At 38.2% G+C, this 15,777-nt stretch overlaps 2 protein-coding genes across 2 annotated transcripts in view; both read left to right on the top strand.

Moving 5' to 3' along the window:
* The window catches only part of LOC138695829 (cytochrome P450 9e2-like), a 449,657-nt gene that overhangs the window by 202,889 nt on the left and 230,991 nt on the right, over nt 1–15,777 (top strand). The gene's annotated exons all lie outside the window — the stretch shown is intronic.
* Nucleotides 1–15,777, top strand: part of LOC138695830 (cytochrome P450 9e2-like) — a 56,037-nt gene that overhangs the window by 12,334 nt on the left and 27,926 nt on the right. The window contains exons 3-4 of the mRNA XM_069820098.1: nt 1,876–2,037; nt 11,409–11,614. Coding sequence (XP_069676199.1) covers nt 1,876–2,037; nt 11,409–11,614 — 368 coding nt within the window. The remainder of the gene's footprint in view (nt 1–1,875; nt 2,038–11,408; nt 11,615–15,777) is intronic.

Raw genomic sequence — 15,777 nt, 5'->3', positions numbered from 1 at the left:
TGGAAAGTACGAAATGTAACGCGTTGCAATGATGTAACGCTCCTTGAGACGTTTTTGTTCACATTCTCCTCTCGCAAGTCTTGCACTCATTTCCTGTCCGTCTTTGTGTTTGTAAGCCGTTCTCTCGAATAACTATTCTAGGCCTTATAACTTATAACTTAGAACAGCATAGAACAAAATTATTAATTTGGAATTGGTTCGATCGATTTTACCATCGATTCATGTACAGATACGGAATTAAAATTTGGAGCGAGTCTTGATGGGAGTCCACCTGTTTGCAGGCAACAATTTCGCAAAACTTTCCACAAGTAGCATACATACAGGTGCTCTTGTTTACTGCACATGCGCAGTGTGTTGTAAGTGAAACTTATACACTATCTACCAAAAAGTAATTGGGCACTGTTTTTTGTCTCTTTAGAACCTCGTGGTACCACCTCTTGTTGCTGTAACAGCAGCCAACCTGTCAGGCATATTATCCACTGAAATGGTCGCCATTCCTCTTGCAACATGACACTCAGTTGACCAATGGATCCCTCAACCCAATACGAGCAAATGCTGGGTAACTTTAGGTGCTGGACTCCGGACTCATTTCACCGACATTATCACCTTCATCTCATTCAGACGCTAAATAACCTGAGATGTTCATAAAGCGTGGTAAAATAACCTACTAAAATAAATAAATAGATTGACCAATGGAAGTTGGCCGCATCTCCCGAGACCTCAATCGCCGGTCCAATTCGTTCCAAAGGTGCTCAATGGGATTGAGATCAGGACTCTGTGCAGGCCAGTCCAACCGGTGAACATTATTGTCTGCATACACTGCATAGTAGCCGCCGAAACATGGGGCCAACTTCCATTGTCCAACTGAGTGCCATATTGCAAGAGGAATGGCGACGCATTCCAGTGGATATCCTACACAAACTAGTGGAGAGCATGTCTGACAGGGTGGCTGCTGTTATAGCAACAAGACGTGGTACCAGCGAATAGGGATTATAAAGAATGGACACTGAGAGAATTTCCCTGTGTTTTGTTTCTCTGTGCGCCAGCGGCTAGTTCCACTTTCAAGCGCTAGAGGTAGTGTAATCGAGCATATGCTAAGATAATAATTGAAAATAGAGTTAAGGCACAGGATCCAAAAATCGCCTACCTTATTGCATAAACTATAAAACGTCTTTGCATAATCCAGTAACGCTTTGCTTCAAATAAATTCAAGTTAACAGCTTTTCCTTATTTCTCAAGTGACAAACTAGTTGTAATAATAATATTTTATATTTAAGATATAATACATTATATTATAAAATAATATAATACATTATAAAATTAAGTATCGAATTCGTTTAATATTTGTATAATAATATAATATAGGTATAGCCTATGGTTTTACTTCTCGTAAGAGTTTTGTTTTTCCATTTTCAGCGCTATCAAATCATTACATATTTTAATCGTTGTTGGGGTCAACGTCTCAACTCTCATTATAAAGGAACTCTAGAGTCTAAACATTGCAGTTAATGAAGGATTTATTATTTTATGGATCCAATTTATTTTATTTGAGTACATAATGTACCTGGATGTATTAATTGTATGTGTTATATTTTCGCTGTGTCGACTGCTAGCTGGTGTGATGTCAGCGCCAACTCTAGGGAGAAAGCAGAATCTGACGCTTTAGCTGGCTTGAAGGTCATTGAAATCAGTCCGGCTATATCAAAGGTACCGACGCGAAGTGTCCATTCTTTATAATCCCTATTCGCTGGTGGTACCACGAGGTTCTAAAGGGCAAAAAACAGTGCCCAATTACTTTTTGGTAGTTAGTGTACAATAAAAGAAATCTAAATTTTATTTCCGTATCTGTACAACTACATCGTTCCTTTGTTTCAGGTGAACGCTGGAAGGATATGCGTACAATCTTGAGTCCTGCCTTCACATCTAGCAAACTGAAGACCATGTTCCCGCTGGTGTCGGAATGCTGCCAACAACTTGTTCAATATTTGGAACAGTGCCACCAACAGCAACCAGAAGAGGGGCTGGAAGTTCAGAAAGGTATGAACCATTTGCAGGCTTTCTATAAGATAAGAACTTCCTCCTTGAACTCTGAGCATTCGACTCGGATCTGGGCCGATGAAGCGCATAAATCTGTGACGAGCACCACACGGCGTAGAAAGCGGCAATTCGATCTGTAACCTCCCACTTAGTACAACAGACATAACGTTTGGGGGAAATGGTGGGAATGTCAAAGGCGAATGTTCAATCGATTTCGAAGAGAGTGAGAAAGCTGTGAATAATTTCCTGGTATTATAACGAGAAAGAAAGGACAATAGTTGGGGTAGTAAGATGATGTCACGGCGTAACTGAATCTCTAATCTAAAGTTGCTGTGTACTTAACTTCATAGCACAACAAAACCACGGGAAATTAAGTTAGTCCTGAAACCGTAATACAGGCATGTCAATTGATGCCCATAGGAGCAAGCGCGCGCTTTAGAGCCCAGAAGAGCCTGAGCGTTTTACAGCGGAAAGGAAAGAGACAGGCAAAAGAGGTAGTATATGCCGCTTGGTCGAGCTATATTCAGGGATGGACAGCACTGATTCAATGGATAAAGGGAAGAGAACTTATTAAAACTGTATCCATGTTAATTTTTAGATTTGTCTGAGAAGTATAACTGCATTATAAGAACGTAAGTTTTAATTTTAATGTTCATTTTTCACAAGTTTGATTTTTTTTATTCAAAAGAAATATTTTCTCAACTTTTTTTTTTATAGAAAAGTGAAATTTTCAGATATAAACCTATTTATTTCGTAGTCTTACAGAATGTTTTCGTAACCTAATATACCGTAAATACGTATTACTGAAGATAGTGTATTGAAACTTTTGAAAAATATTCGCATGGAAATGGTTTGTAAGGAAATTAATTAACAAAGCAACTACTGTTACATAATAAGCAAACGATACGTGCCTATGTGTTGTAAAAATGTCAGCTCTATAGCTTTAGTACATTTCGAGAAAATAATTTAATATTCTGATGACAGGAAGTTGCTCACCAATATCACCTTAAAAGCATAATGCGATAAGGGTTTTGTTATGGAATATTAGTTACACTTAAAACATATAAAGCACCTAGGTAACTTTACTTTGTACTGTAATATTGTTTTGATTAGTTTATTGATTACTTTTATAAGGCTAAAGGTACCATCAATATCAATTCCAACTTATCATGTCATACTTAATCTCTTTTTTTGGGATATCACGTTCTTTATGAATGATGTGTTTCATCCATTTAGTACAGTATAGTTGTACTACTATGGAATTTATATGAATATTCCTTCTTAACTTTTTATTATGTTATTAAGATTTAAAACACAAGTGCAATATTAAGAAATCAGTGTTAGTACTTTTGTTTTACAGACAATATAGATAATATCAAACAGAAAGAAGGCATATAAAAATAACGACATAAAATTTCACGTTCCGTTTGAAGTTTGTGCACCACTGTTTTCTTAATCCAACAGGCTCCTTATTCATATCCACAACTCTTCCTCTTTCCATACTTAGCGCTTGATGCCCGCGCACGACGTCAAGGTCAGAAAAATGCGCTTGCTTTGACATCACTGCCGTAATACGTTAGAGTACCGGTAATATTTATATCGCAATGATCAAAAGCAAGATTTTATGAATATTCATAAATACATAAAAGGATAAATATTTTCTTTGACTGTACTTGACGGATGCTAATAATATTTTCTTAATATTATATCCTTAAATAGCAATGAAACATCACAAAGGGATACAATTCGATCATTCGCTACTTCATAGTGCTGACCCTACGCTATAATAACAGAATCAAGCAAATTACAAAAATGACAAACATTCATTCTTTCATAGTTTTCTGTCCAAGGGCAGGTTCTTCACTGCAAACCCAGGATTCTCAAATCTTCCCTCATTTCCGTCTTCCTCTCAGTCTCCGCATATGATCCACATATCTTAATGTCATCTATCATCTGATATCTTCTTCTGCCCTGAACTTTTTTCCCGGCCACTATTCCTTCCAGTGCATCCTTCAGTAGGCATTTTATTCTTACGGTCTTACTAATAAAAACTCTATATACAGACGTTTAACTGTCTTATACTTATACAATGAGTAGCTCGTTTATAAGTCGTGTATAAATTCCTTACTAATAATCACTACATACGTCGTGTATAACAGTATAACTGTTACACAGCTACGTCATAGTTTCGTCATTACTTCGTTACGAAAGGTAATAGAATATCTGAGGTTCTCTACTGGATCCGGTAGAGCGCTCTAGTGTGGCGTGTTAAATATCGATAGTACAACTGGCTCTAATCGATTACCACACTACATTTTGGTCAAAGAGTACAAGCTACAGCAATATTATTCTAATAATTCTATAATCTTTGGTTTGTTCTTCTGTGGTTACAAGGTAAACATCATCATAAAATGACAGTCGATACGAACAGCTGTTAAAGGGGCGGCCATTTTTTTTCCTATATACAACGCTAAAACAAGGGGTTTCGTGTATATAACTACTGCAAAGCAATTCCCATTGTATAGTTACAGCCTGTTTATACGTCCATAGCTTATTCACGGTTTATTAGTAACGTTTTTTGTCTCAACTCTGCATTAAGTCTCGTATAAAAACTATACACGGTTTATTAGTAAGACTGCTAGTCAGTAACCCAGCCAATTCCTTTTTCTCTCCCTGATCAGTTTCAGCGTCATTCTTTCCTCACCCACTCTTTCCAATACAGCTTCATTTCTTATTCTGTCTGTCCATTTCACAAGCTCCATTCTTCTCCATATCCACATTTCCAATACTTCCTGTCGTTTGTTTTCACTTTGTCGTAATGTCCAAGTTTCTGTCTCATACAATGCCACACTCCACACAATGTACTACACTAGTCTCTTCCTTAGTTATTTTCCCAGAGGCCTGCAGAACATGCTTTTTTTCTATTCAAAAGCTTTCTTTGTCATTGCTATCCTCCTTTTGACTTCCTGGCAGCAGCTCATATTACTACTTAGACCAGGCCTGCACAAACAGCGCTCAACGAGCGCGCGCGCTCCTTCGGAGCGGGAGAGCGGTGTTTACCGCTCGCCGAATCGGAGAGGAAGATACGTCAGAATGACATAGACTTGCTATAGGTAGAGGAGAGGGAAACGACCACTCAGTTATCTAGTGGAGTGCAGTGTGTAGGCCTATTCTCAGTAACTGTTTCACGTTGCTTACCTACTGCTACAGTACAGTATGGAGGAATCTAAAAGACGGAACGTAACATTTAACATTTAACGATTTACAGCTCGAATTTATTAATCTTCAATGTGACCTAAGGGCTAAAGATCGTTTGAATAATACTACTAGCCTGGTTGAGTTTTACAAGACTAAATATTAGCAATAATATCCACGACTACACAGGCTGGCTGTGAAAATGATTGCTATGTTTGGCTCAACATTGATATATTTTGTGAGCAACTGTTTTCTATAATCAACTTTAATAAAGGCAGACATCGAACATCTGTAACTGATGTTTCATTATGATCAGTAGGCTACTGTTCCTTTCAGCTGCCAACAGCATAAAACCTCGTTTTGATGTACTGATAAATAAAAATATAACAAAATGATATTGTACATTTAAGTAGCTATAGAATTTCTATTACTTCTGTAAAATAAATATTTCTTTATTAATTAATAACAGTCCAAGATAGTTTTGCAAACACTGAACGGGAATTCATTTCATAAGCACTCCTACTAGTACTTTCTTTTGTGTATAATTTGTACGAGATCCACCCCTTCTTCCAGTCCACCTTTATACAGAGCGCAGCTAATATCTGCATTCCGCTCATGAGCTGTGAGCCGGCTCGGAGAGCGCAAACCTTGTGCAGGCCTGACTTAGACTATAGTAGATCTACATCCCAAGTATTTGAAGCTGCCCACTTATTCTACTGACTCAACTCGAATTCGCAATTTTACATTCTTTATTTTTCTTCTGACAACCATGGTCTTCGTTTTGCTTACATTTATCTTTATTCCATACTGTTCACAGCTGTCGTTTAGCTTCAATAGCATAGGCCTAAACATTATTTTATTACATAATATTCTAAGTACAGCACAGCAGCCTATAATAATGATAATAATAATAATAATAATAATAATAATAATAATAATAATAATAATAATAATAATAATAATAATAATAATAATAATAATCTCAGTTTCTGTCAGAAGCGTTTCCAATTCACTGTGGGCTAAAGCAAGGAGATGCACTATCACCTATACTTTTTAACTTTGCTCTAGAGTATGCCATTAGGAAAGTCCAGGACAACAGAGAAGGTTTGGAATTTAACGGGTTACATCAGCTTCTTGTCTATGCGGATGACTTGAATATGTTAGGAGAAAATCCACAAACGATTAGGGAAAACACGAGAATTTTACTGGAAGCAAGTAAAGAAATAGGTTTGGAAGTAAATCCCGAAAAGACAAAGTATATGATTATGTCTCGTGACGAGAATATTGTACGAAATGAAAATATAAAAATTGGAGATTTATCTTTTGAAGAGGTGGAGAAGTTCAAATATCTGGGAGCAACAGTAACAAATATAAATGATACTAGGGAGGAAATTAAACACAGAATAAATATGGGAAATGGCTGTTATTATTCGGTTGAGAAAATTTTATCATCCAGTCTGCTGTCGAAAAATCTGAAAGTCTGAATTTATAAAACAGTTATATTACCGGTTGTTGTGTATGGTTGTGAAACTTGGATTCTCACTTTGAGAGAGGAACATAGGTTAAGGGTGTTTGAGAATAAGGTGCTTAGGAAAATATTTGGGGCCAAGAGGGATGAAGTTACAGGAGAATGGAGAAAGTTACACAACACAGAACTGCACGCATTGTATTCTTCACCTGACATATTTAGGAACATTAAATCCAGACGTTTGAGATGGTCAGGGCATGTAGCACGTATGGGCGAATCCAGAAATGCATATAGAGTGTTAGTTGGGAGACCGGAGGGAAAAAGACCTTTAAGGAGGCCGAGACGTAGATGGGAGGATAATATAAAAATGGATTTGAGGGAGGTGGGATATGATGATAGAGACTGCATTAATCTTGCACAGGATAGGGACCGCTGGCGGGCTTATGTGAGGGCGGCAATGAACCTTCGGGTTCCTTAAAAGTCATTTGTAAGTAAGTAAGTAAGTATATACCATTAGGAAAGTTCAGGATAACAGAGAGGGTTTGGAATTGAACGGGTTACATCAGCTGCTTGTCTATGCGGATGACGTGAATATGTTAGGAGAAAATCCACAAATGATTAGGGAAAACACGAGAATTTTACTGGAAGCAGGTAAAGAAATAGGTTTGGAAGTAAATCCCGAAAAGGCAAAGTATATGATTATGTCTCGTGACGAGAATATTGTACGAAATGAAAATATAAAAATTGGAGATTTATCTTTTGAAGAGGTGGAGAAGTTCAAATATCTGGGAGCAACAGTAACAAATATAAATGATACTCGGGAGGAAATTAAACACAGAATAAATATGGGAAATGCCTGTTATTATTCGGTTGAGAAAATTTTATCATCCAGTCTGCTGTCGAAAAATCTGAAAGTCAGAATTTATAAAACAGTTATACTACCGGTTGTTCTGTATGGTTGTGAAACTTGGACTCTGACTTTGAGAGAGGAACATAGGTTAAGGGTGTTTGAGAATAAGGTGCTTAGGAAAATATTTGGGGCTAAGCGGGATGAAGTTACAGGAGAATGGAGAAAGTTACACAACACAGAACTGCACGCATTGTATTCTTCACCTGACATAATTAGGAACATTAAATCCAGACGTTTGAGATGGGCAGGGCATGTAGCACGTATGGGCTAATCCAGAAATGCATATAGAGTGTTAGTTGGGAGACCGGAGGGAAAAAGACCTTTAAGGAGGCCGAGACGTAGATGGGAGGATAATATTAAAATGGATTTGAGGAAGGTGGGATATGATGATAGAGACTGGATTAATCTTGCACAGGATAGGGACCGCTGGCGGGCTTATGTGAGGGCGGCAATGAACCTTCGGGTTCCTTAAAAGCCATTTGTAAGTAAGTAAGTAAGTAAGTAAGTAAGTAAGTATATACCATTAGGAAAGTTCAGGATAACAGAGAGGGTTTGGAATTGAACGGGTTACATCAGCTGCTTGTCTATGCGGATGACGTGAATATATTAGGAGAAAATCCACAAATGATTAGGGAAAACACGAGAATTTTACTGGAAGCAGGTAAAGAAATAGGTTTGGAAGTAAATCCCGAAAAGACAAAGTATATGATTATGTCTCGTGACCAGAATATTGTACGAAATGAAAATATAAAAATTGGAGATTTATCTTTTGAAGAGGTGGAGAAGTTCAAATATCTGGGAGCAACAGTAACAAATATAAATAATACTCGGGAGGAAATGAAACACAGAATAAATATGGGAAATGCCTGTTATTATTCGGTTGAGAAAATTTTTCATCCAGTCTGCTGTCGAAAAATCTGAAAGTCAGAATTTATAAAACAGTTATACTACCGGTTGTTCTGTATGGTTGTGAAACTTGGACTCTGACTTTGAGAGAGAAATATAGGTTAAGGGTGTTTGAGAATACGGTGCTTAGGAAAATATTTGGGGCTAAGCGGGATGAAGTTACAGGAGAATGGAGAAAGTTACGCAACACAGAACTGCATGCATTGTATTCTTCACCTGACATAATTAGGAACATTAAATCCAGACGTTTGAGATGGGCAGGGCATGTAGCACGTATGGGCGAATCCAGAAATGCATATAGAGTGTTAGTTGGGAGGCCGGAGGGAAAAAGACCTTTATGGAGGCCGAGACGTAGATGGGAAGATAATATTAAAATGGATTTGAGGGAGGTGGGATATGATGATAGAGAATGGATTAATTTTGCTCAGGATAGGGACCAATGGCGGGCTTATGCGAGGGCGGCAATGAACTTCCGGGTTCCTTAAAAGCCAGTAAGTAAGTAAGTAAGTAATAATAATAATAACCAGAGGAATAACCTCGAGAAATATGTTCACAACTTGGCTTCGTCCACTAGAAATCGTTGCTGCGGCTCCAAAATCCGCTATGTGCATTTAAGCAGATTTTCTGGGAGAAAGAAAAACGCATTATAACTTTTAATTCCCTTGATTTTCAAGGCCATTTTCGGTATAATTTCGTAATTTTTCAAGAAATATTTAAAATTATACCGAAAGTAGCTTTGAAAATCAAGGGAGTTAAAAGTGATAATGTTTTTTATTTCGCCTAAAAAATCTGTTTAAATGCATATAGCGAATTTTGAGGGTGCAACGACGAAATACAATTCCGTCATCGTCGAGATTCGAACTCGGGTCCGCGGTCATCATAATCTAGCGAACCGAGCTACCAAGGCGGTTGAAATTTCAGTTTCTACAGATAACCATCGTGTGCATTAACAATTAGGCCCACTGGTGGGTTTTACCCCTAGTCTTGAGAAAATTATGAAACAGCATTTACACTGTCAAGAGCGAATCTCCCCGATCATGTGACAAGCACGACACAAGGCCAACACTTCAGACATCAGGCAAACACAGAATAAGGAAAATACAGTGCATTCTACCCCTGGGGGAGGGAAGATATATACAGGGTGTTTCAAAAATACGGGGCATAATTTCAGGTATGTATTTCCCACATGTAGACAATCAAAATAGTTCATTACAACATGTGTCCGGAAATGCTTTATTTCCGAGTTATGGCCTTCACAACATTGAAATTCACCTGAACGTTTTTCTTTCCGCAGGTCGTTGCCGTCAAAGGAGACATTAAGAGGGCACTCTGACAGTTCATTCCGAGGCGAAGGTTACATTCAGTGTTGTGTAGGCGTTAGACTGTGCGACATGTATTCAAATCAAGAGCTGGCAGAGATACACTTCATGTACGGTAAGGCGGACGGCAATGCTGCGCTGGCTCGTCGTTTGTACCAGGAGAGGTACCCACAGCGACAATGTCCAGATCGGAAGACATTTGTACGTCTCCATTACCGTCTGTGCGAGTATGGAAAATTTAACTCTCCTGGTTTGGGAAGGGGACGACCAAGATCTACAACTCCAGAAGTACAGGAAGAGATTCTGGAGGCTGTGAACATGACTCCTATCAGCACACGAAGGGTAGCGTTGCAAGTCAATGTTCCTCATACGACTGTCTGGAGACTGTTGAAAGAGTATCAATTGTATCCTTATCATTTGCAACGTGTACAGGCCCTGTCACCAGCAGATTACCGTGCACGAGTTAGGTTGTGTCAGTGGTTCTTGCAGTAGTGTGGTGTAAATCCGAACTTTCCTGCCTTAGTATTATTTACAGATGAAGCACAGTTCACACGAGATGGCATAACAAATTTCCACAATCAGCATGTATGGGCGTATGAAAACCCACGTGCAACTGTTCCATCTCATCACCAGGTGCGGTTCTCCCTCAACATTTGGGCCGGTATCATAGGTGATCGATTAGTTGGATCCCATGTACTTGTAAACAGATTTACGGGGCAGGCGCACACAAACTTCCTAGAAAACACCATACCTCATGTTTTAGAAGACACTCCACTTCTTGCATGATGGCACTCCTGCACACTTCAGCCGGTACTTGGATCGAAGGTTTCCTGATCTATGGATAGGTAGAGGTGGCCCAATTGCTTGGCCTCCACGCTCACCTGATCTGAACCCTCTCGATTTTTACTTGTGGGGCCATTTAAAATCATTGGTTTATTCGTCTCCGGTGCCTGATTTGGAATCCCTTCGGAATCGAATTGTGGCATGTTCTGAGGACATACGCAATACTCCTGGAGTTTGGAATCGTGTTCGCAGGTCAATGAGACATCGATATGAGGTCTGTATTCAAGCAGGAGGTGGACATTTTGAACATATTCTGTAATGACAAGGACCTGCGGAAAGAAAAACGTTCCGGTGAATTTCAATGTTGTGAAGGCCATGACTCGGAAACGAAGCATTTCCGGACACATGTTGTAATGAACTATTTTGATTGTCTACATGTGGGAAATACCTGAAATTATGCCCCGTATTTTTTAAACACCCTGTATAAAATTCCTCGCCCGAAATTCAACCCGAGTCGATTGGATTTGCATACTGCTTGTGCAGCACGCCATAGCATGTTCTTCTAAATGTAAACCTGGTTAAAAATAGTTGGCAAGAGTATCAGTTTAATGACATCACAGTTTATCAATCATTTACATTGTTAAAAAAAAAAGGATCAAGAGTAATGCGACTATTGTTTAGAAGCATTGAAGACTGTCTGCGGTTTCTGCTGAATTCTGCTACTAGCTTTCTTGTTTAGGTTGCGGGCTGTTCAACATAAACAATGCATCCCTCTTCTTTTCTGCTGCAGATGGCGAAGTTCTGGTTCTCGAGCTCAAAGACTTGTTTACAAGATACGCTAGTGACGTCATCGCCACAACTGCGTTTGGGATCGGCGTCGACTCCTTGAAGCAGCCTACCAATGAGTTCTATGCGATGGGGCAGAAGGCCTTCAAAATCGGGGGACTTCGTACCCTCAAGTTCTTCGGGTTTCTTATCTCCCCCAAACTTATGCAGGTAAGAAATCACATTTCTACTATTAACCTTGGTCCCCATATCAATCTGTCGATAACAGATTTCTCTGATAACTGAACTGCACAGAGGAGTATTTACATTTTTTTTGTCTGAGTATAGTCTTTCCTCTACTCTCTGCAGGTTTTTTGTTTATTTCCTTCATTTTGTCCTTCCATTTTTTTTCCTTCATGTTATCTTCTATTCTTTCCATTTCCTTCACTTTTTGCTTCAATTCTTTTCTTTCCTTCATTTTGTCCTTCCATACTTTTCTTTCCTTCATTTTTTGCTTCCACTCTTTTCTTTCTTTCATTCTGTCCCTCCATTCTTTTCTTTCCTTCATTTTATCTTCTATTCTTTTTTTACTTTATTTTGTCCTTCCATTCTTTTCTTTCCTTCATTTTGCCCTTCCATTCTTTTCTTTCCTTCATTTTTTGCTTCCACTCATTTCTTTCTTTTATTCTGTCCTTCCATTCTTTTCTTTCTTTCATTTTATCTTCTATTCTTTTCTCTCCTTCATTTTGTCCTTTCATTCTTTTCTCTCCTTCATTTTGTCCTTCCATCCTTTTCTTTCCTTCATTTTTTGCTTCCACTCTTTTCTTTCTTTCATTCTGTCCCTCCATTCTTCTCTTTCCTTCATTTTATCTTCTATTCTTTTTTTTACTTTATTTTGTCCTTCCATTCTTTTCCATCCTTCATTTTGCCCTTCCAGTCTTTTCTTTCCTTCATTTTGCCCTTCCATTCTTTTCTTTCCTTCATTTTTTGATTCACTCTTTTCTTTCTTTTATTCTGTCCTTCCATTCTTTTCTTTCTTTCATTTTATCTTCTATTCTTTTCTCTCCTTCATTTTGTCCTTCCATTCTTTTCTTTCCTTCATTTTTTGCTTTGACTCTTTTCTTTCTTTTATTCTGTCCTTCCATTCTTTTCTTTCTTTCATTTTATCTTCTATTCTTTTCTCTCCTTCATTTTGTCCTTCCATTCTTTTTTTGCTTCATGTTATCTTCTATTCTTTCCATTTCCTTCACTTTTTGCTTCCACTCTTTTCTTTCTTTTATTCTGTCCTTCCATTCTTTTCTTTCTTTCATTTTATCTTCTATTCTTTTCTCTCCTTCATTTTGTCCTTTCATTCTTTTCTCTCCTTCATTTTGTCCTTCCATCCTTTTCTTTCCTTCATTTTTTGCTTCCACTCTTTTCTTTCTTTCATTCTGTCCCTCCATTCTTCTCTTTCCTTAATTTTATCTTCTATTCTTTTTTTACTTTATTTTGTCCTGTCATTCTTTTCTTTCCTTCATTTTTTACTTTCACTCTTTTCTTTCTTTTATTCTGTCCTTCCATTCTTTTCTTTCTTTCACTTTACCTTCCATTCTTTTCTCTCCTTCATTTTGTCCTTTCATTCTTTTCTCTCCTTCATTTTGTCCTTCCATCCTTTTCTTTCCTTCATTTTTTGCTTCCACTCTTTTCTTTCTTTCATTCTGTCCCTCCATTCTTCTCTTTCCTTAATTTTATCTTCTATTCTTTTTTTACTTTATTTTGTCCTGTCATTCTTTTCTTTCCTTCATTTTTTACTTTCACTCTTTTCTTTCTTTTATTCTGTCCTTCCATTCTTTTCTTTCTTTCACTTTACCTTCCATTCTTTTCTCTCCTTCATTTTGTCCTTCCATTCTTTTCTTTCCTTAATTTTTTGCTTCCACTCTTTTCTTTCGTATAGGCCAGTTTCTGTCTGACGCTTTTCTAATTTACTGCGGGCTAAAGCAAAGAGATGCACTATCTCCTTTACGTTTCAACTTTTGCTCTAGAGCAGCGGTCCTCAGCGCAGAGCACCCTGGGGCTAGCGTCTTTTACCCGCGGAAAACATAGTGCACCATAGTGCACTCGTAGCTGCTAGCGGGTATGCTCTCTACCTCTTCCTACTGCAGGACGGTGCACACGGGACGGCACTGCTTACCCTTTGCACATTTCAGCGAGTGCTGACGATCACTGCTCTAGAGTATGCCATTAGGAAAGTCCAGGATAACAGAAAGGGTTTGGAATTGAACTGGTTACATCAGCTGCTTCTGTAAGGGAATAACGTGAATATGTTAGGGAAAAAAATCCACAAACTATTAGGAAAAAGACGGGAATTTTACTTGAAGCAAGTAAAAAGATAGGTTTAGAAGTAAATCCTGAAAAGACAAAGTATATGATTATGTCTCGTGACCAGAACATTGTACGAAAAGGAAATATTAAAATATTAGAATTTATCCTTTGAAGAGGTGAAAAAATTCAAATATCTTGGAGAAACAGTAACAAATACAGTATAAATGATACTCGGGAGGAAATTAAACACAGAATAAATATGGGAAATGCCTGTTATTATTCGGTTGAGAAGCTTTCGTCATCCAGTCTGTTTTCAAAAAATCTGAAAGTTAGAATTTATAAAACAGTTATATTACCGGTTGTTCTGTATGGCTGTGGAAATTGGAATCTCACTTCAAGAGAGGAATAGAGGTTAAGGGTGTTTTGAGAATAAGATGCTTAGGGAAATATTTGAGGCTAAGAGGGGTGAAATTACAGGAGAATGGAGAAAGTTACACAACACAGGACTGCACGCATTGTAGTCTATTCTTCATCCGGCATAATTAGGAACATTAAATCCAGACGTTTGAGATGGGCAGGACATGTAGCACGTATGGGCGAATTCAGAAATGCATATAGAGTGTTAGTTGGGAGGCTGGAGGAAAAAAAAATCTTTGGGGAGGCCAAGACGTAGATGGGAGGATGATATTAAAATGGATTTCAGGGAGGTGGGATATGATGGTAGAGACTGGATTAATCTTGCTCAGGATAGGGACTGATTACGGGCTTATGTGAGGGCGGCAATGAACCTCCGGGTTGTCCAAAAGCCGTAAGTATTTAATTAGCCAATGAAACTTGTCTTCTTCCTTCCTTATTTCTCTATTATTTTTTCCACTTCGCCCTTAATATTTTCTTTCTTTATTTCACCCTCCCTTTGCTTCTTCTAACCACTCCCGCCAGGCTTTCGTGCCTCGAGTGATGCACTTGAGATCTCCCCAACCTGGCTGCTATTTATGGAGGATGTAGCGAGTTTCATGCGAGAAAGCAGAGTCCCGAGTTATACATCCTGTGGGTTAAACCCGAGACAACAATTTCAGGAATAACCGCCTGAAATAGTTTTCTATGCTGTATGCAGTCACGTCTCCCGAATCGTGTTTGCGTGCTGAATGCTTCGGTGGCTGTCGAGACGCTACGCTAAAAATGAGATCAGCTTTCCATTCTTCCGAGTATTTCATGAAACGAAGTACAGGGACATCATTTTATTTGTACTAACATTTTTAATATTAATCTGGCTATACCTTTGGATCAACGCCGTTTCCTACCCCCTTCCACAACTGGTGTTCGATGATACTGGCGTAATATACAAACCAAATCACTTTACTACGTATAGGAGGGAAGAAAAGTAGTTCATCCATTCACGTAAACTAGGAAATATCGCGATTTTGAGTTCCGTCATTTTCATTAGGTTTTTGTTTAATCAAAATACAGTACAGTATTAACAATAAGTGTTTTTACTCACGAACTGAGCTATCCATGCGGACGTATTCATTATGCAGTGTATATTATACTGTCTACAGCACATTAGCGTACAATATAGAGAATGAAGTGAAATTGAAGAATAATCATAATATGGATATTTAAACACATTTTTGAAAATGGTGGCGGTTCATTTCGATACAGGCTTCATTTCTAATGTGCATATTATCGCACTATAGACTATTGTACCCAATCCCAATTACCAGTTTCGTCCTTCGTAACTAGTAACTCATGTTGAAATAATTCTGTACCTACTCTATAAAAGAGTACCTTACGTACTGTAAATTCAATCTTCACTTCTGCCCGATCCGAAAAGATAAAATTATTCAGACATACTATCTACTGTCCGTCCAAGTGGTTATGTCGTAGGGTCGTAGAAATGGAGGAAATCACGTGACAGTTAATTACTTAACGAGGCCCTTTTATTTAAGTTATTTTAAACAGTTGTATAATATTACGTAGACCTCCAATTCCTAACAGAAATTAATGTTCTGAGAAAAGAGCTAAGACAGTCCAGCCACTAGCTGGCGAATAAAAGCAGGTGGGGGAAACTGGGATACGACATAGACAGTACCTGT

The sequence above is a fragment of the Periplaneta americana genome, chromosome 3, assembly GCF_040183065.1.
Source record: "Periplaneta americana isolate PAMFEO1 chromosome 3, P.americana_PAMFEO1_priV1, whole genome shotgun sequence".
NCBI classification, from domain to species: domain Eukaryota; kingdom Metazoa; phylum Arthropoda; class Insecta; order Blattodea; family Blattidae; genus Periplaneta; species Periplaneta americana.
Note: the sequence above shows the minus strand (reverse complement) of the source record. Positions and strands in the feature narration are given on the sequence as shown.